The sequence below is a fragment of the Phaeodactylum tricornutum genome, chromosome 10, assembly GCF_000150955.2.
Source record: "Phaeodactylum tricornutum CCAP 1055/1 chromosome 10, whole genome shotgun sequence".
In the NCBI taxonomy this organism is placed as follows: Eukaryota; Bacillariophyta; class Bacillariophyceae; order Surirellales; family Neidiaceae; genus Phaeodactylum; species Phaeodactylum tricornutum.
In genome coordinates this window covers 950,366-976,485 of record NC_011678.1, presented here as the reverse complement: position 1 = coordinate 976,485, position 26,120 = coordinate 950,366, and the positions used below count along the sequence as shown (strand labels likewise).

General features: G+C 47.0%; 4 protein-coding genes across 4 annotated transcripts; 1 reads left to right on the top strand and 3 right to left on the bottom strand.

The window, feature by feature from the left end:
• Positions 1 to 7,297: 7,297 nt before the first annotated feature.
• On the bottom strand, positions 7,298 to 7,849 carry PHATRDRAFT_36647 (predicted protein; the record flags this gene model as incomplete). Its single annotated transcript, XM_002180896.1, has 1 exon — positions 7,298 to 7,849. One exon carries the CDS (start codon positions 7,847 to 7,849, stop codon positions 7,298 to 7,300), a length of 552 nt encoding a protein of 183 aa, XP_002180932.1.
• Positions 7,850 to 9,602: 1,753 nt separating this feature from the next.
• On the bottom strand, positions 9,603 to 9,806 carry PHATRDRAFT_13031 (predicted protein; the record flags this gene model as incomplete). The annotated part of the gene is made up of 1 exon (XM_002180895.1): positions 9,603 to 9,806. A coding segment is annotated over one exon (204 nt), but the record flags the coding sequence as incomplete, so codon positions are not given.
• Positions 9,807 to 16,701: 6,895 nt separating this feature from the next.
• PHATRDRAFT_46632 (predicted protein) lies at positions 16,702 to 18,386 on the top strand. The gene is made up of 2 exons (XM_002181077.1): positions 16,702 to 18,093; positions 18,164 to 18,386. Exon 1 carries the CDS (start codon positions 16,804 to 16,806, stop codon positions 17,845 to 17,847), a length of 1,044 nt encoding a protein of 347 aa, XP_002181113.1. The 5' UTR covers positions 16,702 to 16,803; the 3' UTR covers positions 17,848 to 18,093; positions 18,164 to 18,386.
• Positions 18,387 to 23,940: 5,554 nt separating this feature from the next.
• On the bottom strand, positions 23,941 to 25,449 carry IPMDH (3-isopropylmalate dehydrogenase). Its single transcript, XM_002180894.1, has 2 exons — positions 24,750 to 25,449; positions 23,941 to 24,632 (listed from the first exon to the last, which is right to left on the bottom strand). The coding sequence occupies exons 1-2, from the start codon at positions 25,336 to 25,338 to the stop codon at positions 23,971 to 23,973; spliced, it is 1,251 nt and encodes a 416-aa protein (XP_002180930.1). The 5' UTR covers positions 25,339 to 25,449; the 3' UTR covers positions 23,941 to 23,970.
• Positions 25,450 to 26,120: the final 671 nt, after the last annotated feature.

Genomic DNA, 26,120 nt, shown 5'->3' with positions numbered 1-26,120 from the left:
CCTAACCCTAACCTAACCCTAACCCTAACCCTAACCCTAACCCTAACCCTAACCCTAACCCTAACCCTAACCCTAACCCTAACCCTAACCCTAACCCTAACCCTAACCCTAACCCTAACCCTAACCCTAACCCTAACCCTAACCCTAACCCTAACCCTAACCCTAACCCTAACCCTAACCCTAACCCTAACCCTAACCCTAACCCTAACCCTAACCCTAACCCTAACCCTAACCCTAACCCTAACCCTAACCCTAACCCTAACCCTAACCCTAACCCTAACCCTAACCCTAACCCTAACCCTAACCCTAACCCTAACCCTAACCCTGGGTTAGGCAGCGGATACGAGGACCTATGCGTAAACTAGCAATGCGGATCAAAGAACTTATAAAACAAAGATTGAAGAATTAGTGCTATAAACTAATTCTTGTTGCTCCTCCGATTTGCCGAGATACAACAAAACCTGAGGAACAAACTCAAACGTACACAAATATCTTTCTTCCATCATAGTATCCTTATACCATGACGCGCGCTCACATATACTTATAGTGGAACCGGAAATACCTTTCATAAAAACATGCATGCCGCGGGAAATGGAGCGCATCCATTTACATCCGTTAGTCAGGCAATAAGTATTGTCAGTCCCACTCCGTTGCCACTGTCAGAACGCGACATGTTCAGTCGCGTTCTCTCCAACGCACGATACATCATTGTATCTAGGAATTTCATGCAATAAGACCGAGTTAACTTCCATACGACTCACTTCTCCCTTATGAACACTCCAACCGCCGTTCACCGTGTTGACGTCTAGAGGACGGACATCACTAGGAGACATGTCGCATGGTACTATACCGTGACAACATGAATGAAGCTAAGTTGCAGTTAACTTTGTACTTTAGTATGTGGTGATTTTGAAACTTTATTTGCGGTTATTTGCGGAAATCAGGCCAAAACACCGCAAATAAAGCGGTCTGCTCATCAAGAATGAACAAAGTTTGTCTCATAAGCAAATATAAGTATGCTATCCGTAGAACAATTGTTGGCCTGTTAGTGCCCTACGAGATGCTCTTTTCCAAAAAATACAACTAGAAGTGGGAAAAGAGCTCCCGCAGTATTTCTTAGAGTAGTTATCCTTTACATGTTACTAGAACCAACAAGTGGCTTCCATAGTTGCACAGACAAAGGAAAGTAGCGACGGATGCCACACGCACCGTCTGCGTCATCTGGTGACATGCCGAAGTTTCTCGTGTGCTACACACACAATTCTAACAAAATCACGAACGAGCCGTTTTGCCCGCAAGCTTTTTCATGGAAACTGCTGGAGAGGCTAGGCTGTGCCGCAGTTGCAATGGTCAGAACAGGCAGTTGCAATGGTCAGAACAGAAGATGATGGTATAACAGAAACCGCGTCCTAAAGATACCAAGTACGGGAACCGTAGTCAACTTGCTCCAGCTGCGAAGCCATTGCCTGCGTCTGTTTTGGCGTTGATTGGTATTGGCTGTGTTGGTGCTGTCTGCAGTGACAACAAGAACAGCAACGACAACTTCGACGACAACAACGACAACGGCCAAACAGCATCCGTCGACCTGGATCAAATAAAACCTTTTGTTGGCCGCAGTTACCCACTATGCTGTCACAATGCACAACAAAAGCATGTCATTTGGGGCCGACAAATGCCGCAATATTGTGGACAATGAAAAATGCCTTGCTGCAATCGTGACGGAGAGAACCGAAGTTGGAATTGAAGCTGAAGCCGCATTGGACAAATGAAAATTGCGGGAAGTGTTGGTAGGTATCATTTCCGGTAGCAAGGGGCTTGTCAGTGTTTCATTTGGCCAAAAAGCAGTCAAATTGGGTCACTCTACCTGTGACGGAAGGAAACCTTGCTTGGCTATTGTAGCCTGTGAGTGCTGTTGTCCGTCGCACATGACCCTTTCCCTACCCATGATGCAAGTGATGAAGAAAGTTGCAAATGCAGTCAGTATATGGGGCTGAACAAGTAACACCAAATAGAACCCACAATAGAAATAGAAGATAAAATAATCATCAAACAAAATGCAACCAACATGTGTATAGAGCAGCTATAGATACTACAAGCAAACAAAGAAAGCGTAACAAATTCTAATTTTAAAAAGGACTAGTTGTTAATGTTCCCAAAGAGCCCAGTCTGTCAACAGAGCCAGCGCAACTGTTTTCTATTGCTCGATTTGGGACTATGTTTGCGTCTTGATTGACCCTTGCTTGTTTCGTTTGCTCTCTTTCTTGATTGTCCTACGAGGCCGCTAATCCCTGCTTTAGCGCTTTTTCGAACCACTTCCAATATCCCACTCCCGGTGCGCAGCTTTCACCTGCTCCTGGATTTCCTTGTAGAACAATTTGACATTGTCTTCCCCATTCCGGGGAGCAGCACAAGAGCGGGCGGGTCTGTCGCGAATGAAGCACCAGATTTCGTAAAACGCTCCGAATTACACTCCAAATCACCACACTGCATGATCACCAGTCTTCTCTGGTGTTAGCCTACCCTATCCGCAAAAAAGATCCGCGATCGATGCTGTTTGCTTGCTACATTGCAGATGCAAACAGGGTGCCGTGAGTGTTCCTGTTGTAAAAATTGACGAAGTTTGACGAGAATTTCATCTGCTCGTAGCTTTAGCGACGGCAAGTCCAATTCGGCTGACAATGAGTGTCAGAATACGGTTGTACGTAAGCAACGCAAAACACAAACGCAATTTGCGGAAGAACAACTGACTGTGAAAGCTGTTTGCCAGACGTCAGCAAGTTAGGTATCCCTGTGCAGTAACTATAACCCTATTTGATATCTCAGTGCAATTTGTTGATATCCCAGTGCAATTACTTATATAAAATCTGATATCCCAGTGTAAAGATAAAATATACATTCATGTCGATTTTTACAACACCCGGATATCATTTTCCTTAAGGTTCTCCCTCCCCTTAGGAGCAGTTACCTATGCAAACGACAAACCAACTTGAAGATCCCGGAGGAGTTACCTACGCAAAAGACAAACCAACTTGAAGATCCCGGAGCAGTTACCTACGCAAACGACAAACCAACTTTAAGATCCCGGAGCAATTACTTAGAAATAGTTTTTGGATAAATTGTATACAGCTAGGTATACCCCTGCTTCTCTGGGATCTTCCTGCCCTTAGGGTTCCCTAACGTAAGAAACACAAAACGCAGACACGACTTACGGAAGAACGACCGACTGTGAAAGTTGTTCGCCAGACATCAGCAAGTTAGTTATCCCTGTGGAGTAACTTTCACCCTTTTTGAATCTCAGTGGGAATTTTTTGGATCCCAGTGGGATGCGTTAAGTAAAAAATGAATCCCTGTGTAAAGATAAAATATACATTCATGTATAAGGTTACTACACAGGGATCTCCTTTTCCTTAGGATAAATGAAAATTGCGGGAACTGTTGGCAGATATCTTTCCGGTTGCAAGGGGCTTGCCAGTGTTTCATTTGACCAAAGCTGGTGTTGGCAAAAAAGCAGTTGTATTGGGTCACTCTATCTGTGACGGAAGGAAACCTTGCTTGGCTATTGTAGCCTGTGAGTGCTGTTGTCTGTCGCGCATGACCCTTTCCCTACCCATGATGCAAGGGATGAAGAAAGATGCAGATGCAGTCAGTATATGGGGCTGAACAAGTATCACCAAATAGAAACCACAATAGAAATAGAAGATAGAATAATCATCAAACATAATGCAAACAACATGTGTATAGAGCAGCTATAGATACTACAAGCAAACTGAGAAAGCGTAACAAAGTCTAGTTTTAAAGAAGACCACTTGATGTTATTCCTATAGAGCCCAGGCTGTCAATATGGCCAGCGCAACTGTTTCGTATTGCTCGATTTGGGACGTCGTTTGCATTTTGCTCGACCGTCGCTCCTTTCGTTTGTTCTCCTTCCTGTTTGCCCTACAAGGCGGCTAGTTCTTGCTTTAGCGCTTCTTCGAAATTCTGCCGCTCCTGGTGCGCAGCTCTCACCTGCTCCTGGATTTTCTTGTAGAACGATTTGAAATCGTCTTCCCCATTCCGGGGAGCAACAAAAGAGCGGGCGGGTCCGTCGCGAAATAAGCACCAGATTTCGTAAAACGCTCCGAATTACACTCCAAATCACCACACTGCATGATCACCAGTCTCATCTGGTGTTAGCCTACCCTATCCGCAAAAAATATCCGCGGTCAATGCTGTTTGCGTGCTGCATTGTAGATGCACACATGGTGCCGTGAGTGTTTCTGTTGTAAAATTTGAAGAAAGAAAAATTCTCTACTAGCTAGAAGCTGTATAAACAGCAAGTCCATTTTGGCCGACACTGACTGTTCACAGTTGTACGTAAGCAACACAAAACGCAGACACGACTTACGGAAGAACGACCGACTGTGAAAGCTGTTTGCCAGACGTCAGCAAGTTAGGTATCCCTGTGGAGTATTTTCACCCTTTTGAATCTCAGTGGGAATTTTTTGGATCCCAGTGGTATGCGTTAAGTAAAAAATGAATCCCTGTGTAAAGATAAAATATGCATTCATGAATAAATTTACTACACAGGGATCTCCTTTTCCTTAGTGTTTAGAATGTCTACAGATACTACAAGCAAATTGAGAAAGCGTAACAAATTCTGATTTTAAAGAAGACTACTTGATGTTATTTCTATAGAGCCCAGGCTGTCAATAGGGCCAACGCAACTGTTTCGTATCGCTCGATTTGGTACGTCGTTTGCTTCTTGCTCGACCGTCGCTTGTTTTGTTTGCTCTCTTTCCTGATTGTCCTACGAGGCGTCTAATTCTTGCTTTAGCGCTTCTTCGAACCACTGCCAATATCCTGCTCCCGGTGCGCCGCTTTCACCTGCTCCCGAAAACTCTTGTGGAAGGACTTTACATCGTCTTCCCCCTTCCGGGAAGTCACACAGCAGCGGGCGAGTCTGTTGCAAATGAAGTACCAGATTTCATAAAACGCTCCGAATTTCGCTCCAAATCAGCAACCTACATCATCACTAGTTTTGTCCGGTGGTAGTCAGGTATACCCGCAAAAGATGTCCGCGGTCGATGGAATTCTCATGCTGCATCGTAGCTGCAAGCATGATGCCGTCCGTGTAAACAGTATAGAAAAATTCGACGAAAAATCCTGTAGAAGCTGTGTATTGGCAGCAAGTTTTGTACTCCAGAGTCAGAAAACGGCTGTACGTATGGCCGACAAAGCCACACAACGTGCTGACGCAAACGCAATTCGCAAAGAACAACAGAAAGCTGTATGCCCGACGTCCGCAGGTTAGGTATCCCAGAGCAGTAGCTCTAACCCTATTTGATATCCCAGAGGGAATACATGATATCCCAGAGGAAGGATATGATATCCCAGAGGGAATACACAACACAAACAATTTGCGGAAGAACAGCTGACTGTGAATGTGAAAGCTGTGTGCCGGATGTCAGCAAGTTAGGTATCCCGGAGGAGTAGCTCTAACCCTATTTGATATCCCAGAGGGAATAGGTGATATCCCAGAGGAAGGATATGATATCCCAGAGGAAATACACGACACAAACAATTCGCGGAAGAACAGCTGACTGTGAAGGCTGTATGCCGGACATCAGCAAGTTAGGTATCCCAGAGTAGTGGCTTTAACCGTATTTGATATCCCAGAGAGAAACCCTGATATCTCAGAGCAAAACCCTGCTATCCCAGAGGGATTACTTAGACATCCCAGAGGGAAACCCTGCTATCCCAGAGGAATTACTTAGGAAGTGTTTTTGGATAAATTTTATACAGCGAGGTACATAGTTACTACTCTGGGATACCCCTCCCCTTAGGGCTGTCAACCGTCGGACGGCCGACACCCATTCCGTACAGAAGCACCAATGTCGCTTTGGTGCTCGGGATGCTTGCAAACGGTGGCGAACAGATTTCTTAGTTTCTCGGATTTCCCCATCATCTCGATTCTGCCACTGACTGTGTGGTTCCGTTACATGCCGTTGTATGTGATGGCGTCGTTCAATCTCACGCCAATGCTTGCCACCTCCCTGCTCTTTAGACCCATCATAAACAAGGTCACTCATTACCCCAACGTCCTGGATCCATTTCATGAGGACATCCGGGGCATGCTGCTTGGATTGCAGCGGGTAAATGCGCGAATAGGCAGTGTTTGTTGTGAAAACCTGGGCACATTTGTACTGACAAATGGATGTAACGGAGGAAAACATGGTATCCGTGTAAACCTTAAAACAAATGGTAGGGAAACGCAGATGGGACTGCCGGGTCCAGTACCTTCGGGTAAGAGGATGCAACACTGTTCTCACACCTTTCTGCATTGTTACCTGCAGAGTCCATTTGGCCAATTCCAGGCCGATGTTCCATCGCCGCGACAAAACCTCAGGAGTCAACGCTGACTTTTGTTTGCTTGACGTCATACCGGAGACAACTCTTATGAAGTCGTCTGAGTCTGGGTACACGTCCGGATCAGCACGTCCGTCCAACCCGTCTCCACAGTGGTTGTCCGAAGCGACATTACGCAAGCAATTAAGCGGTCCACCAACTTGGTCTAACAAAATTCAATTTCGGTTAGGGTTATGGATCTTCTCTTGTCTGCCCGACGTTATCTTATCCGTTTGTCCGTCACTTTGGAGTCTCTATATGGTCAATACTGGTCTGACATGGATTTAGGATGAGTCTGTTAGGTGGAAAAGTAGATTTATCACCAATCCAAGAGAATTACTTAAGCAAGAGACAAACCATGTTGAAGATCCCAGAGCAATTACTTATTTAAAAGACAAACTATGTTGAAGATCCAGGAGCAATTATCTATGCAAAAGACACACCAACCTGAAGATCCCGGAGCAGTTACCTATGCAAAAGACAAACGAACTTTAAGATCCCGGAGCAATTACTTAGAAATAGTTTTTGGATAAATTGTATACAGCTAGGTATACCCCTAGTTCTCTGGGATCTTCCTGCCCTTAGGGATTACTTAGTGACAGTTTTTGGCTAAAATTTGTACACCATGTATGTGTATACTACTCTGGGATCTCCCTCCCCTTAGACTAGCCCTAACACGCGCCGTCCGACCTGACTGTACGCACACCATTGCAGCACAGGAGGTTGACGCTTGAAGCCGTGAATATTGGTTGGCCATCGCAGCATTCACGGAGATTTGCCACACAACTCGACCCGCACCGTGTCTCGTCGGGACAACACTCGTTGGCGGAAACGCATTCACCAGACCTACAGCTCCTTCCGCCACATATGCCACACGGCGTTTGAGTACGTGTACCATCACAGCATACCAAGTTCACACTTGAAGCATTGAATATCGGTTGCCCATCGCAGCATTCACGGAGATTTGCCGCACAACTCGACCCGCACCGCGTCTCGTCGGGACAACACTCGTTAGCGGATACACATTCACCAGACCTGCACCTTCTTCCGCCACATATGCCACACGGCGTTTGAGTGCGTGTACCATTGCAGCACAGGAGGTTGACACTTGAAGCGTTGAATATCGGTTGCCCATCGCAGCATTCACGGAGATTTGCCGCACAACTCGATCCGCACCGCGTCTCGTCGGGACAACACTCGTTAGCGGATACACATTCACCAGACCTGCACCTTCTTCCGCCACATATGCCACACGGCGTTTGAGTACGTGTACCATCGCAGCACAGGAGGTTGACGCTTGAAGCATTGAAAATCGGTTGGCCATCGCAGCATTCACGGAGATTTGCCACACAACTCGACCCGCACCGCGTCTCGTCGGGACAGCACTCGTTAGCGGATACACATTCACCAGAGCTGCACCTTCTTCCGCCACATATGCCACACGGCGTTTGAGTGCGTGTACCATTGCAGCACACCAAGTTCACACTTGAAGCATTGAATATCGGTTGCCCATCGCAGCATTCACGGAGATTTGCCGCACAACTCGACCCGCACCGCGTCTCGTCGGGACAACACTCATTAGCGGAAACACATTCACCAGACCTGCACCTTCTTCCGCCACATATGCCACACGGCGTGCGAGTAGGTAAACCATTGCAACACTTCAGGTTCTCGTCTGAACTATTTAGGATTGGTAGCCCTTCGCAGCACTCCAGGAGCTGTGCATCACAGCTTTCCTCACACAGATCACCGCATGCACCACATGAAGTTTGGGTAGGTACACCATTACAGCATAGCAAGTTCTCACTTGATGAAGTGTTATAAATGGGCTGTCCTTCGCAACATTCACGGAGATTCGGTTCACAAGTCGTACCGCACCGTGTTTCGTTGGGGCAGCACTCGTCAGCAGACACGCATTCGCCGGTTGTACACTCTCTACGATTGCATTCACCGCATGCAGTCTGTGTACGCACACCATTGCAGCATACTTCGTTGTCGTTTGCTGTAGTGTTATAAATGGGCCGTCCATCACAGCATTCACGGAGGTTTGGCTCACAACGCGTCCCACATCGAGTCTCTTCGGGGCAACACTCGTCAGCGGATACACATTCACCCGATCCACACTCTCTAGCATCGCATACACCACATGTTGTTTGGGTGCGTACGCCGTCACAACACCTGAAATTTTCACTTGTGTTGTTAAGGATTGGCAGCCCTCCGCAGCATTCGCGGAGATTTGGTTCACAGCGAGTCCCGCACCGTGTCTCGTCGGGGCAACACTCGTTGGCAGCTACGCATTCGCCGGACGGACACTGTCTGCCGTCGCACACACCACATGTCGTCTGGGTACGCACACCATCACAGCATTTGTAATTCTCACTTGAGATATTGAAGATTGGTAACCCATTGCAGCATTCACGGATATCAGCAACGCACCGTGTCCCACATCGCGTTTCGTTGGGGCAACACTCGTCAACGGAAATACATTCGCCGGAGCTGCACTGCTTACCACCACATACACCACACGTTGTCTGGGTGCGCACACCATCACAGCATTTGAAGTTCGCGCTTGTACTATTGAGGATTGGCTGTCCTTCACAGCATTCGCGAAGATCCGCCACACAACGCGTCCCGCACAGACCCTCATCGGGGCAGCACTCTCCAGCGGAAACGCACTCCCCGGAGCTGCACTGTCTGCCGCCGCATATTCCACATGGTGTCTGTGTAAGCTTACCGTCGCAGCACTGTAAGTTCCTGTTTGTTACATTGAGGATTGGTCGCCCTAAACAGCATTCGCGAAGGCCCGCTACACAGCGCATGTCGCAAAATCCCTCGCCAGGGCAACACTCATCAGAGGCAACACATGTTCCGTCAAAACAACATTTGGAGTTTTCGAAAGAGCCTCCTGGGCAATCCGCTGGGCAACATTGGTTTTCTAAGAGACATTTTCCAAGGCCATTTGTCTCTTTGCAGCACTTTTTACCAGCAATACAAAAGGAATCGTCACCGATGCCACAGGAGCATTCACCATTTGTTCCTGGAATAGATCTGGTTCCGTCAGAGCAGCAACGATCAGAAAGTTCAAGGCATTCGCCTCCACACAGCTGCGTATCTGGACACCCTGTTGGTACTCGCGTTGGTGTAAATATAGGAAGGGGTGTTGTCCCCAATGGGTTTCCAACATTCATTGGGGCCATTGAAGGGAAGACGTCGACGTTGCTGGGACCCATCGAGGGACGGTCAGACGGAGCAAGGCTAGGCTCTTGCGATGGACTCACATTTGGGGTGACAGTTGGATCCGACGTGATGACGCCGCTGGGACCCATCGAGGGACGGTCAGACGGAGCAAGGCTAGGCTCTTGCGATGGACTTGCATTTGGGGTGACAGTTGGATCCGACGTGATGACGCCGCTGGGACCCATCGAGGGACGGTCAGACGGAGCAAGGCTAGGCTCTTGCGATGGACTCGCATTTGGGGTGACAGTTGGATCCGACGTGATGACGCCGCTGGGACCCATCGAGGGACGGTCAGACGGAGCAAGGCTAGGCTCTTGCGATGGACTTGCATTTGGGGTGACAGTTGGATCCGACGTGATGACGCCGCTGGGACCCATCGAGGGACGGTCAGACGGAGCAACGCTAGGCTCTTGCGATGGACTCACATTTAGGGTGACAGTTGGATCCGACGTGATGACGCCGCTGGGACCCATCGAGGGACGGTCAGACGGAGCAAGGCTAGGCTCTTGCGATGGACTCGCATTTGGGGTGACAGTTGGATCCGACGTGATGACGCCGCTGGGACCCATCGAGGGACGGTCAGACGGAGCAACGCTAGGCTCTTGCGATGGACTCGCGTTTGGGGTGACAGTTGGATCCGACGTGATGACGCCGCTGGGACCCATCGAGGGACTGGTAGACGGATCTGGAACGATGAAGGTGACTGCCACTTCATCTCCTTGGCTTCCGCTTGAACATCCTGGACCAGTCGAAGGTGTCGCTTTAATCGTGTAGCTTCCAGGAGGGATTTTCCTTGCTCTCTTGACATAGTTGGCAGCTTCGTCTTCTATATCCATGGTGGATGGGTCCCCGAAGGCCGTAAAAGGTAGGTTGTTCTCGCAGCGATTCGGGAATGGCCCACCTTCTAGGCGAATGCGAGCGCTTTCAGTACAGGCAGAGTCAACCACATTTGCCCGAATGTTGAAAGGACCAACAGCGGATGCTAGGTTGTCCACACCAAGAGTGTACAGCGCGTAGGGAGTAACCCCGGTATCAATCAAAGTGAAGTCAAGTATTGAGTTTGTACAGTCTAGTGGCTCTGGAATGATGAAGGTGACTGCCAATTCATCTCCTTGGCTTCCGCTTGAACATCCTGGACCAGCCGAAGGTGTCGCTTTAATCGTGTAGCTTCCAGGAGGGATTTTCCTTGCTCTCTTGACATAGTTAGCAGCTTCGTCTTCTATATCCATGGTGGATGGGTCCCCGAAGGCCGTAAAAGGTAGGTTGTTCTCGCAGCGATTCGGGAATGGCCCACCTTCTAGGCGAATGCGAGCGCTTTCAGTACAGGCAGAGTCAACCACATTTGCCCGAATGTTGAAAGGACCAACAGCGGATGCTAGGTTGTCCACACCAAGAGTGTACAGCGCGTAGGGAGTAACCCCGGTATCAATTAAAGTGAAGTCAAGTATTGAGTTCGTACAATTTACCAGTCCATCAAGGCTACGGTGTTCTGTCGTTTGCTGGCGTTCAAAAAGCAATGTTAGGACACATATCTAATTCTTCCGCATTCACAGTTAGAATGGACATAGGATGAAGGGGGCTAAGAGCTTACAACCAATGATTGCACTCACCACTCCGGATTGGCCATTGGAATCGTACATTCTTGAAGATACGACTGCAGAGCAATTCAAGAAATCAGCTCATTGGTAACATTGACATGTAAACATTGGTACTTCATGCTGCAGAAAGAGCATACTGCAGACGGTTCCTCTCATTGAGTTGTACTTACCTCGAGCATACATCAGCAAGCATGTTGAAAGAATTGATACCATTGTATTTTGTCATTAGGTCCACGGAAAAAAGTGATTGAATGGACTGCCTGTGATGGAAGAGGTTCTTTTTTTTTGGATGTTGCTGATTTCAATTTTGGTGATAATCTGCCGTACGGGAATGCGGAGTGGGTATAATTTCGATAAGCGCATATGAATTCGGCATTGTCTGTGAATTGCATCGTGGTGAAGATAGATAAATCTATGTTTGTTCTCGCCTAATTGCCAGTTTCATTTGGTGATGTAGAATCGCATAGGCACTTTCGCTATCCATCTTATGCTTGGAGTACTATGCCCCTTATTATTCGAAAAATTATTTGGTCGATGGGCTTTGTCAGAACTATACTTCAAAGACTTCCTTTTCAATAATTATACCCATCAATTGTTTAGGATTTTGGGCAATGTTTGAATCTTCGAATTGACAGTGAAGTGGCCAGAGCCCTGCAAATTCACTGTCTTGCCCGCTCTTTCTTTTTTCTGCTAATATTCGTAAAATCTGAAATATAAAGGGAATAGTCTCTATTTACAGTCGCGGACACCATAAAGGGAACATATTTCCCCGTTATAAAGCTATCTATATATGCACTGATTGTACTGTTAGAAAGCTTGCTGAGGTATTTCGGTGATCTCCGACCCTTGTTTAGATACCTAGATAAGGCCCTAAATATGCATAAATAACCCGGAAACTAAAGAGAAATTAAACTGGTACTATGTCTTCAATGTCTCCGTTCTCCATGGAAACGGCTTTGTTAGCCGCACCAAACACATCCTCTACATCGTTTTTCTCTCCGCTTTCTTCCGCATAATTTTTGGGAGGTACACCTTTGTCAAATCCCGCCTCGGAAGTGATTAATAATCACCTTCCTCCTTTTCCAGTGCCTCCTCACAACCTCCTCCTCTGGAATGTCTTCCTTGAACTGTCATCCATATTCACATTGCGCAGCCTCTGCCCCTTTGCTAATGATTCATTAGCAACAAGAGCTTGAATATATTCATGGCATTTGGAAATCATTAACGGATCCGGGGTAATGTTGTTTTGTTGGCCCCAATTGTTACCCAGGTCTTCCAAATATTGACATACATTGCGAGAGGCTGTCTGAAACTCTTTCATTACAAACACTCCTGTCTGCGGATCCATTTGAATGCATGGTATGCCTCTTTAACAAAGAAATCCAGCTTCACGTCCCGTTACTTGCTTCTGTTGTTTCCGTTCCCCTCAAACAAACTCACGGACGGCAATTGAAACGCTCTTTGATTGGGGATCCGAGTTTCCTTTATGCCACCATTTCCGCCTCTCCCTTGCCCAACAGATCCATTTGTATACACAGAACGGTGTAGGATGTATTCTGACATGGTTTTACTGTGCACCTTTGAGGAAATGCCAAGCATACGGCACACGGTCTTTTGAATTTGAGGGGCGGGTGTGTGTTCTTACCCTTATTTTTGGATTTTTTTCGGAGATATTCTTTCTGATACCTCAGAGTGGCCACAATGATACATGCCGAGAGATTTCAATCATAGTCTATGCCCTTGAGTAGCACGGAAGCATCTTGTTCCATAGGTAGAAGTACCTCTATCGTGCTTGGCAACCAGGCCTGCGGCTGATTTGACGCCTTTGTAGACTTCGATTGGACCGATTTTGCCGCGCGTTCTGGCCCAATGTCTTCCAGTGCATGCTTTTTAGTGCATCCGTCAGATTCTGTGTATTCGTCTTCCTCTCCCAAGGAGAAATCTTCATCCGAGTCCACCATGGTGAGTTTTATTATTTTGGCGAGTTTGGCGATTTCGGGTCGAAAAACACTCGTGACTGCAGTCACGAGTTGGCAAAAACACTCATGACTGCAGTCACGAGTGACGAAAAAAAATTTTGGACTACAATAACTCATCCTCTATTAGAAGCTGAAAGTTCCACTAAAGTCCTACTACAAACTTCGAATCGAGGTTTAGTGTCTGGTTGGAGCAATAGAGTGAAATAGAGCTTTCCGGGAAAGATATGATCATATGTTCCCTTTATGGTGTCCGCGCCATTTACCGGGCATGAGGGAATAGCTCAATCACGTTCAAAATTCCATTTATGATGATATCCATAGATATCGCCGTACGGGAACAAAGAAGGCTTGGACTCGAAACTGCTACCTATGTACGTGTTCTACACGAGGATTTGGTAATATCAGAAATTTTTCTACCGGAAAGGCTTGTATGATTTTGAATAAAGCCAGCAAATAAATCCGACATCGATATGTGACTGTGATTCCACACGAAGTTGTTGCATATGCCCTAGGCTACGACCCGGAAATCTACGAAAGTACGGAAGCTTGTTTTTGTAGCCAAGAAGGAGTACTGCACACTCACAATCAGGAATGATGACCAGGCCTCCTTTAATACGATATTTTGGACCAAAACACCGCAAATATCCGCAAATAAGATTTGAAACTCACTGCAAATAAGGGTACTAGGAAACAAGTCATTGTGTACAGTGAATGTGGAGTACTCTTCAACATTTTGGGCCAACAAGTACAAGTTTCATCTAAATATAGGATGTAGAAGCTTGGGTCAAATACTAGGATCTCTGAGCCCGCTTATTCAGAAATTCTGTAGTGGGTTGACATCTGCTTCTCCAATATCACAACTGTTGAATCTAATTTCTCCATTATCAACTGGGAGACAGGTCCCTGTTGACATGATCTTGCTGACTTTAACTGTTGGGCATCTTGTTAAAGTGATCTAAAGACTCTCTCCACTCCCATCATGGAGTAAACTACATTAAAACTAAGATACAACTGTCAACACAGAGAGAAGAAAGCTTTCATATAAATATTATAAGTTACTGGACATAGATATGATAAAAAGTTGTTAAGTATAATGCTGTAGTGTCAGGAATACCGCAAATAGCCGCAAACAAGCTATTTGCGGTTACTTGCGGAAATACCGCATTTAAGGAGGCCTGATGATGACCTAACAAATGAAGTCAATTGCAGTCAATTGCACAGCACTCCAAGTTCAGCAACAATTCTTGTTTTTTGCAAAAATGATGAGAAAACAAACTCCACAGATGAAGATTGGGTCTCCCTTGTGTTTTGGAAACGTTGCAGCAAAAACTCACAATTGGAAAGAAGCCAGTTAACAGTAAAGCAATGCCATACATGAACTACAAGACTTTTTTCCAAAAGCACTGCTAACAAGTATAAGTGGGTTGTTCTTGGCCATTTCAATGGAGTGTTCATTTTAGGAGCTGACTTCACACTGAACTAAGACATTCCAAGAATAGTAATGATTTGACACTAACAAGGGGCCTTGGTCTCCATCAACAAAAGCAAATTATGAAACAACTATTGAAGTATATGTTGTAGCAGGGTCCAATTGCTGACCTTTTGTCATGGTACACTACCTTGCAACGTGTCCCTTGGATGTATGCCACTTAGTATGGAAAAAGCAAGTGTGAGCCAATCCGATGGGCGTGGCGTTTACGTGTCACGTGTGGAGTTTGTGTTGGCCTTATTGCGCAAATTCACCGTATTCGCGTTACATATGGAAGTCATTTGTATCCTGGAGTCATGAATACAGGATACATACATATGGCAGAATAGACACAAAACCAGTCTCACAAATCACATGACAAGTAAGGAGCAAGATTCATTACTCACCATGGGATTCTGTATGGGATTTATATTTACAGGTTTTATGCACATGTGGGAAGATTCAAGATTAGCTATGTTTTTCGTAAGACTGTTCACTGGATTGAACAGACTTTGCAAGATTGACTAGTTTATAGAATGTAATGTTCTACTCATTGTTTTAGAAATTCTTTGATCCAAATATTACGTAATAGCATAGGTCCTTGTATCCACTGTCTAACCCGTAGGGAGCGTTGTCAGCAAGTGAGTTTAACAGTCCCTAGGTTTGCTTAGGTGTATTGCATGTTGTTGCATAAGTTTTCAAAGGTCCCAATGCTCCGTGCCTCCTTTATATTATCTATCAAGTCACAAGTGGTACTGACATATAAGTATCCGACTCTGTTCACTCGCGTGAAACTCACCATGTACGATTCCACTGGCCATGTGATTTCGAGCACTTTTGGTGTGTTTCTTGTTGAGGTCTGTTCTCTTGGTAAGAGTCTCACAATTTTCGGAAAAGGGCCCACCGACCCAGCCGCCCCTTATACTCCTAACAGAGTAACTATTGTCAACCCCCATACAACTATACATCAAAGGTAGTGTTTGTAGGTCTTACTCATCGGTCTGTTGAGATTCCTTCGTACTACTCGTGTTGTATTTGTTGTGTGGTTTTCCTGTCGAGAGATCTGCCACTTGCGTGTTGGGATCTGTTCGACCGATTGTTTCGTCGATATTGATTGTTCACCCTTGCGGAACTCGTCCGTTTGCATCGTCAACCGTACTCGACTATTGTTGACAGTCGGATAGTTAATCCCGATCCCGACTGCACGGTCTGTAACGATTACGTGACGACTCCCTTGTGTGACCGAATCTTTATCGTCGACCAAGTTACTTAGGAAACGACTGTGGTCCTATCCTATGTATCTAGCTGGTACACGATCTACGGTTCCCTAACGAACAACCAGGATTCACTCTAAGTAATCGTCTATTTAAGGAAGTGTCCACACGTCCTTACTTAACGATTGTGAACGTGGGAATTGTTGTTCTAACATTGCAGGTTGTTTGTCATAATGCCCAACGTGTGTTACCACGCACTGTCAAACAGCGTTTCTGTCCTACGTATGTACATTGGTTGTACTATGTGAGACCTTTCATCAAATTGAAGTGTTGTTGGTGCTCAACTTCTTTCCCAAAAATAGTCTTTCAGTTGACAATAGCAGGATTCCCATTCTTTGTTCTTGCATGAAGCTAATACATTCATTCAGTTTTTAAGAATTGTCGCCTTAAGAAGCCAATACCATATGCTTTTTTCTGTTTTGTCTCAGTTTGGGTTGCTTTGTCAACAGCAATGGCCACAAACCTGAACTACAATGGGAAAAGATTTACAATTAAGGTGGCCTTTGCAGCCATGTTACCTTTTGGCTCCAGAGAAATATTCTTTAATTGGCTTCAGAGAAGCATGCCTTTCTTTGGCCAGGAAGGCTCTGTGAAAGCTCAAAGTTTTCACTCACATTAGCTAATCTTTCGTTTTGGCCCAAATGGGGAAATAGTGACTTGACTCTGAATAAGACCCAACCTCTATAGAAAATACAAAACCCGGCTGTTACTTTCATTCATGTCAACACATGGGAGAACGAATGGGAACCACGACAAATTTACGGTGTTAGAACAGGCTGTTAGTTACTATATGCGTCTTCTAACAGCAGGAGGCAAACTTCCAAACACCACCTCCGACGAAAGCTTGCAAGGAAGCTGCAACAATGAACTATGCTTTACTGTCAATTTGTCCGGTGATGCCGCGCTGTCTTCAACTGCGGCGAGGACTGGCGGTGAACTTTACTTCTCTTGGGTCTCCTGGCATATCCACAGAAGCTCCCCAGTCAAAATTTGTTCATAATTCTGTTGAGGGTACGGACGTAGAGAGTTTGGAAGGACCAAATATGGCGCCATGCCTTGTCCATCACGACAGCTCGACTATGTCCAAACTGTCGCGCGCTGCGAACCGGAACAGTTGCGAACTCAGCCCCAAACCTGCGGTCTTTAGAAAGCACTTCCTTCACGACAAACAACATTCTGCGGGCGTGCAAACAAATTCTCAGGAAGGAATTTTGGCTGGGCACTACAGCAACCTTTCAGGCGAAGCTATTCCAACAAGTTCATGGGTCCGAGTAGAAGGAATTCCACCATTATCCTCTCTTCAGGCCATTCTTGACGGTATAAGGAACGCAGTTTTAGAAATCCAAAATGGATCTGTTTTGAACATGGACGCAGCATGGGATTCTGACAGTCGGGATACGTTGCCTGTCGTGGAAAATATAGATTCTGATGCCTGGGTTCAGGAAGCTAGACTTATTCTGTCTCCGTTTGGGCGACCCATGGGTTGGCATATTCGTTTACCAAGTCGATCCAGGGTATTCGCGCTGTTGAAATATTCGCAGACGAACCCTCTCTATTGCGCTTGGAAGCAAGTCAAAATTGTCTCCAGTAATGGACCTAACAGCGCGGACGATTTGCTCTTTCCGAAGGTCACTGACGCCACAGTACGTGTTGAGAACTGCCCTTTCGACACCAACGCCATAAGCCTTATTCATTTCTTTAGCCGCTTTGACCTCACTGTGAATGGACCTCCCATCGAATTGTGGCCAGGAAAGAGGAGCAACAATAAGCAAGCACCGCTGACCTACATTGTGCACTTTGCGGACGCTTCCTGGGCGAGAGCGGCGATACGCGAGTTGCAAAGTTCTCAACTCAAAGGTAGAACCGTCCGCCTGGCCCAGTTTCCTCGTCAAATTCTAAATATATAAATTGAGGCAAATGTTTAACCATAGCATGGCCAATGAGAAAATAGGAACCAAAATCGCTTTTTACCATTGTCGTTTTCATAGTGGGCGTGCAAACGACAAAAAGGAAAAGCTTGTTGAGAGTGATCTGCACCGAAAGAGATTTTTTCATGTGAACTCCGAAAAAAACTGAATGTTCGCCTTTGTACATTGCCGTGAGAAATGTATGCGGACACCTTTCCACTTCCTCGTCGTACCAGGCAAGGAAATGCACAAGACATGAAAAATACTGTGTCGTTAACATGGAGTTGGTCTTTTTTCATTTTCCTCGAGAATCCCTTCGGAAACATCCTTGTTGTTTTTCATGAGCTTCTAGCTTTTCTCTTTCGCCACATTGGAAAGATTCTATGTGCGTGCGTAAACGTTGATTCACGTTAACTTTACGAGAACTTGCATTAGGAAACAATTAATCGACAGGAAAGAAAAGATTGGCGGTCTGATGTCCCCTTTTAACTTGAGTTTGTCCTCAGTTTACAGCTAGTCTACATCCAATGAGGATAAGAATATTCTACCTCCAAATCGTGTACTTGACAAAGTGCTGTTGGACAAACCGTCATGTTCGACTGAGGGCCCAGGTCCGTGGAGCGTGTGTATATTTGGCACATCGTACGTCACTGCTGCATTGGACCGTCGCAGTCGGGCTTCCTTCAACCTTTTCAGTCGGTCGACAAGCGCGGTGTGTGTGTCGCGTTGGGAGGGTATGCCTGATGGACTCGGAGCTGTCCCTGATGTCTCAGAGACCCTGTACATGTGATGTGATTGATCGGTAGAATGTGGCGGTTTTGTTTGTCTTTGCCATGATGGTAATCTCCCCCTACTCTCGGTCATTGTTCTTTGAATTGGCAAAAATGCAGGTGCTGCTATTGGAATGTTCTTCGAGCTGTGAGTCGCATCACTTAAAGCAAAGGAATGCTTGCTCAAAGCTAATGATGAAGAGCAAGATATTTTACATGTTTGGTTGTCTTCAATCAACTGAGAAGTTGCGGTGAACTCGTCAATATCGGGTGTTTTTCCCACATTTGACGGTCCCATCATTCTCAAGCTGTCTAAGGCAGCATCTCTCTGACGAGAGCAAATCCGAACAGAAACTTTATTGGACGATGAAAAAGGAATCCTTTGCGATGCGTCTAATGAAATGGTGAGTGCCTTTAGTTGGTGATGATTCACTTGCGGCTGTGGATGCGAATCATCCGTCAAAGAATTACAACCTAAGCGAGCACCAACCAGTTTGTTTCCCCAAGACATTTTCGACTTTCTAGGGTCGGCGTCTTCATTGTTGACCAGCGTAGACGATCCCAGTAATACCACCTCAATTTCAGAAGGAGACTGACTTATCAGATTCTCACTTTTGGAGGTTACAAAGAAACGTTCGTTAGCTTCCGCATTTGCCGGACTCAATTCTGTTTCAAATTCAAATAGATCGGCAGCGAAGGAGCTGTCAACCGGAAACAGCGAATTGACGTCTGCTAGGTCCCAACCAGTATTTTTCATTAAAAAGTCCTCTGTTGCTGACTGTGAAGTCAAATTCGATTTCTCGATTGACAATGCCGTCGGCACGGGAGCTCTCGATGTGAATGGCGCAGGAGCAAAATAATGTCCCCTTGGCTGGTCCCACTGACCAGCATCCAAAGCCCCACCAGCAAAAAGACTATCGCCAGCACTTAACTCGTCCGACATTGGTCGGAGTCTCATTGCCCGAGCTATCAGCGGAGCTGCCGCCTCTGACGGTTGACTCGAAGACGCTTCAGATCTCTTTGCTGACGCTTTGATTGTATCTGAGCATAAATGTGATTTCGATAGGAAGGGATTTGAATGGGTCACCGAAGCATTTTGCTTTCTTAGCGTCTCGTTCTCGAAAAAATCGCCTACTTTGCTGACAAAAGCAGTAGGATTTGTCAGGCACGAGACATCAGCGATGGAAAGATCTAACGTGACCCCAGAGGAATATTCACTCCCACTTTGGGAAAGCGACGACTCATCCGATGCATGAGAGAAATCAGGCTCAAGAGTCAATACTTGCGATAATATGCAAGAGTCGTGGAGTGCGCTTGTGTCAGGTGCTTTCAGAGTCGGTACTGATGCCAATTTTTTTTCAGAAGCCTTCCCGGGTTTCTCAGCACAATTCGACTCAATTTCAATGACTTTTCGTCTCTGTTGTGTTCTTGGAGCCGTGGCTTCTGGGCCCTCAGATGGCACTAGAGTCGGCGAGCGCGCGGGTGGCATTGTCTCTGGCACAAAGAGAGGCGGAAATCTTTTCGACATATCTTTCCCAGTAATCACGTGAGCTACGGAACATGAACGAACACTCCCGAGCAACTGGTCGTTGGGTGCACAAGGGCGAGAAATTGGATGTAGGACAATGGGGATGCCTTTGTTACTTTGTGACGATGCATTGCTTCGCTGGAAACAGTGACGCGAAGGAACGGATTTGAGCGCAATGGGTTTTGGAAGAAAAGGCAAGGCAGGAACAGGCTTGACACTAGACAAAGCAACTTTGCTACGAACATTTGCGACCTCGTCACCTGATATCTTACGTGATTCAGAGAGAGTGTCTGGTGGTTGGCAGTCGGTCGATAAACAAGTGGAAGCTGGTGACAGAGTCCAAGAAAAGAAATCAGGCTGCATCCTCGGATCATTGCTTGTTCCGGAAATAGGCAATTTCAGCTCCGGAGAAAAAGTTCCGTCATTCCGTTCACTTGCATGCTCATTTGTTGTGAGCCAACGACGGGCATTAAGGTCGTCAGAACTTTCAGCGGCGGCATGTAACACATAAAATCTATCTGCTTTGCCGGATCTCGTTTTTAAATGGAACCTGCTGCACATAGGACCTTGGTGCTCAGGCCATTGAGGTTCTCTTGAAGTTACATGTCTCGAATTGAGTAGCTTGATTCGATCTGTAACTGAAACGCTCCAGGATTCTGCGTATGCTTTATTGTCGGATGCAGTATTGCTGTATGAATTTGAAAAGGGCGTGGACTCTCGGCGTATTTTTCCTGACAAGGATGGAGTTGTCTTCACGTTTTCAAAGTGTGCAAAAGCTTTTTTAAATTTGATATTGCCACTGCCCGTGCGTTTCAATACAATATTTGCGTTCTTTTCAAACAATGCTCGCTTTCTCGATACTTCGTTGACAGATCGAGCTCGGCCATGAGGGGCCTCGCATCGTTCGCGAAAGGTTCGGACCCCATCTTCACTGCCACCAATGTATTTCTCCTCACCCTTCTCAAAAGATTCGGAGGTTGATTTACGACGTCGCATGTCGATATATCTTCCGTTCTGGAAAGGTTTTTGCTCTTCCAAACCTCTCTCCTCAAAGTCGAGGCTTACTTCTCCATTTTGATCTAAACATGAGTACGGAAGATTTTCTATTGTCTCGGGGTCCTTTGGGGTATTTTGGGTCCTCGTAGCAGCCGACAAAAATGCAACAGCAGCTCGGGGAATCCGCCGTCCTATCCTCACTGGACGGTGGGACTTAATTGCATAATCACGGTTGACAGGAGCGCTCTTGTTTGCCAGTTTCGTGCAAAATGAGACGTCGGAAGCACAGCCTTCAACAGCGCTTACAGAATTTGCGGGTTGGCTGCTCGAAGTTTCTTTTGCGATTTTGGCAAATTCCTCATTTTTCTGTTTTCTTCTTTCGCATGCCGCATCTCCACCTATGTCGACTGGACGATCCTGCGAAAGCGCTGCATTTCGTCTTGCATTTGAGTAGTTCTGAGCACAGGAAGCGATGTTGACCTCATCAACGATCGCCCCTTCCAATTCTGAACTATTTCGAACGGAGCTTGCGAGATAAGACGATTTTGTTTCTGGGGACACAGAGGACCTTAAACCGCTCGAAATAGCAGCCCGTACTCTTTCAGACAGAATGGTCGGGGCCTTCTCAGACTTTGCTAGAGCAGAATATCTCTGCTCGTGAGTTGCGACATTGATATTTTCGATGAGTGCTTTTCTTCCATTCTCATTTTCTTTCCCGGAACGTTTTCTGGCACTGGGGGGGAGAGATTGGTTCAATGAGGAAGCAAGCATTGAAGGGGACGCGTTAGAGCCTGGACAAGTCACCGAAACACGTGAAAAGTATCCATCAATTTTAACTCCAACAGAGCTCGGTGTGTCATGGGATTGCAACGACATGTCTATATCCACTGGCCGACTCCCCGTCTCGGTTTGCCAAACAAATTTGCCACCCTGTAAGCCAACTGGAGGTCTCATTCCTCGTGAGCAATTTTTTCCCTGTCCAGTACCAAACACAGACGGTCGTAGAGAGCTCACGTGTGATGATTCATCGTTGGAACTCAATGACAGAATGCTGGTGGTTTCCATTTTTCTAGAATTTTCGCTTGAAACCCCAAACGTATACCGCATAGGATGTCTTCCACCGCATCTTTCTCGATCAATTGTTGATACCGCTGCTCCAACAAACTCTCGTGAATGACTACCACAACGATCGCTTACCCCGGTTTGATGTTGCGCGGCTCTTTGTGGTTCTCCTAAATTTCCAATCCTTTTCACTACCGTATCTAGGGCTCGATTTGTAGCAACTTGTGTCGATGCGGACGAGTACACCGACTCGGATCGCTTAACTTCAATATCTCTGACTTGTTCATTATTGCGTTCCGCATCGTGTACCAACTCTACCCCGTTGCACTGGGCCCAGTTTCCCGTATCGAAGACGAGCTCCAATCCTTGATCGAGCGATCGACCAAGAGAGCGCCTCGCGATCGAGAAGGGCTGCTCGGGACTCTGCCAACAATGCGAAGGCTGCCGTGACGATAATGTGTCGTCTACCAAGTCTGCATCCTCTTGACGATACTGAGCAACTTCTAGCTTGGAGCGAGGTGAGTGAGCAGTCTCGGAAGTGTGCAGTGAAGTGAGACTGCTACTGTCGGACAAATCAGACGCAAGCGCGGAAACCTGCAATCGATCTGTCGGAGACGCCGATGACGCGTTTGGAAAGCAGGGGTCCTGACCACGAGCAGTGGAAGTCGATGCCGGCGTAGATTTGCGTGGGTAAGTAGCAGAAGACTGGCGGATGCTCTTGATCGAAAGTGTGGTTGCTGCTGCCCGACACCGACCTGGGTCGAACTTTTCCATCCATCCTCGCTTTCGTCCTGGTATGATTGACTTGCGATGGAGAAAAGAGGGTTCTCCGTCTTCTTCCCTGGCGTAGTGCAGAGTCTGTGAGCTACTTCCACTCTGATCGAGCGTCGGCTCCGTTCCTTCGGTTTGTAGTGTCTTCGTAGATGTCGCCGCATGCGACGACTTGGATCTGGGTGAGCTCGGTGAACGTGTTCCGTTGGTGGTAGAGTCTAAGCCACGCTTCGGATGTCGTTGTGGGTAGACTGGATACGACACGTTCTCCAGTTCTGCAGTTTCAGCCTCTTCCGCAGAGGCCAAGTAGCGACTAGCCAGCGAACTTTGACGACGCTGCCTCCGCCTTTGCAAAGCCAAAAACTTGCTTCCAGGCATTGTCAAACGGACACTCTACCCGGAGAAGGCGCTACTCACAGTCAGTTGGTATGTTCTAGGTAGCAAGCTCTCAAATGGAACTTGGCAGAGATCGCTGACAGTGAAGGCTTCGACGAGAAAGTTGGTTTCACTCTCAGATACCTAACGCAACAGTAAGCGCACACATAAGAGAAGCGCCATTCGTCAGGGACCCGGTTTTCCAAATTCCGCGGATTATCCTTACATATCGATCACAGTCAGTCACCAAAATTTATTGTTGGGCTCCCGCCCACCGTCAATTCTCTTGTTTCGCTGCGGTTGATTTACTGGCAGTTTTCTACTAATGACTGTGAATCGAGAGCTCCTGGAGTCGAGGGACTTCTCAAGACATAAGCCCACTATAAGGAAAGCGTTATACATCGGAAAGAATAGCTTTGACGTGAATAGGAAATATTTTGTCTCAGAAGTATTACAAGGTAAAACTATCAGAATCAAGACGCGGCGCTCGAACTAGTCGGCGCGCCAAAGAAGAATCCTCACTTTGCCTCAGAGCCTGACAAACTACCCGTAATATACCAGTAGTGTTACTATGGACGCCCTCCACCAGAGAGATAGAACTACCATTAGCGTTGCGCTACTTTACACACTCACTTCGGCGCTATTGGGAACGTCCAATTCCGTGACAATCTTGGCCACCGCCTCGCCCATCTCGGAGCAACCCACCAATTTGCAACCATCACCTTCTTGCTTGATGTCCGGCGTACGGAGTCCCTGATCCAGTACGGCTTCAACGGCGTTCTCGAGCAACAACGCTTCATCAGGCCGGTCCAAATCGTACTTGAGCATCATGGCGGCGGACAGAATCATGGCCAGAGGGTTAGCCTTGTCTTCTCCAGCAATGTCGGGAGCAGATCCATGGCAGGGTTCAAACACTCCCGGCCCGGATTCACCAATGGAGGCCGAGGGAAGCATACCCAAGGAACCGACCAACATGGAAGCTTCGTCCGATAGAATGTCACCGAAAATGTTGCCGCAAACAATGGTATCAAATTGCTTGGGCCATCGAATCAACTGCATAGCGGCATTATCGACGTACATGTGACTAAGCTCCACATCCGGGAAATCTTTGGTAATGACGTCCGTCACAACTTCTCGCCATAGCTGACTGACATCTAGTACGTTGGCCTTGTCTACGCTGCACAGCTTTTTTCCGCGCTTGCTGGCGACATCTCCAGCTACACGGGCGATACGATCGATTTCCGATTCCGAATAGATCATGTTGTTGTATCCCACTCGTTCGCCTGTTCAAAATACGAGAATACAAGAGTAAAGAATAGGAGATATCGTGACCCGAAAATGTTTAGTCTGTTGCCTCTTTTAGTATTCGGTTGTAGTCGAAAAACATGCGGTGCACGTACCATTGATCGTCTCGATGCCCTTGGGAGTACCAAAGTATACATCACCGGTCAATTCTCGCACCACCATGACATCGACGCCTTCTACCACTTCGCGCTTCAAGGTCGAGGCGTCAATCAGCTGGGGCAAAACCTTTGCTGGTCGGAGGTTGGCAAAGAGCCCCATTTCTTTGCGCATTTTCAACAGTCCACTTTCCGGGCGCAATTCTCTCGGATTACTGTCCCACTTGTATCCTCCAATGCAAGCCAAGAGTACTGAATCGGACGCTTGGCACTGTTCCAGAGACTCTTGTGGAAAGGGGTCGTTGACGGCGTCAATAGCAGCACCGCCAATTAAGGCTACTTTCAGGTTCATGTCGAATCCACATTTTTCACACAAGGCTGTCAGGACCTTTTTGGTGGATTCCGTAATTTCCGGACCAATGCCGTCGCCTGGTAATAAGGTAATGTCGTAAGAATCTTTTTTCGAGACGGCATCTTTGACGCTTGGGTGTCGGGCAAACCGAGAGTGTTGAGGGACAAAGGCATCGGAAAGAGACGCGACTCCCAAAACAACGATGAGAGCTAACGGGGACTTTGTAAGGAGCCCCATGTTTTGTACTGTTGTTGACTTGCGTTGCTTTTGTTGGATGTGGACTTAGCAGCGGCCGCCGTCGGATCGGATCGTCCAATGGGTAGAACGACAGGTCCGTAGAGGGACAAGATCACTCCTTGTCACTCACAGTCAGTCCAAGATACCAATGGTACCCGCCGTCGACAGGTTCTGTCGAAGAGCGCGCGACATTGACGGGACGCCGAGGCACCTGACGGAAAAATGTGGGGCTCTCACGAGGGCCGCTTCCTCGCTCTGCTTGTTTGTATAGTGAAATATCTCGACGTCTCCACGATAGGGTTTATCTAAAGTAGGGGTTCAATTCCACGCGGAAGGCGCCACAAAGATACCCACCGAGCCGTTTGCGGCACTTGTCAGTCACAGTCAGTTGCATCGGCATTCGAACGGAACACCAACGGCAAAACGAAAGTGCCCAAAGAAAACCAAAAAATCGAACCGTAAAGCCCAAGTCAATCTGGAAATCCAACTAGACTAGAAAGAAACGGGCCGCACCAATCTGTTGACATCCCACCCTTGCTTGGCTGGATCCTTATACCACGTCTTTCGACGCTTCCTTGCAATGAGACGAGTGTCAAGTCTTTTTTGTTTTACGGGAGTAGTGCTCGTTTTCTGCCTAGAGAATGATGCAGCCCACGCCTGGACTCCTAAATTGACGTCCGTTTGGACGCGGCTGTCAACAGCATCGTTACAGCCAGCTGCCAGTAATTTGGTGGGCACCACAGGGATCGACCCTACTCCATGGTTCGCTGCTTTCAAGGGGT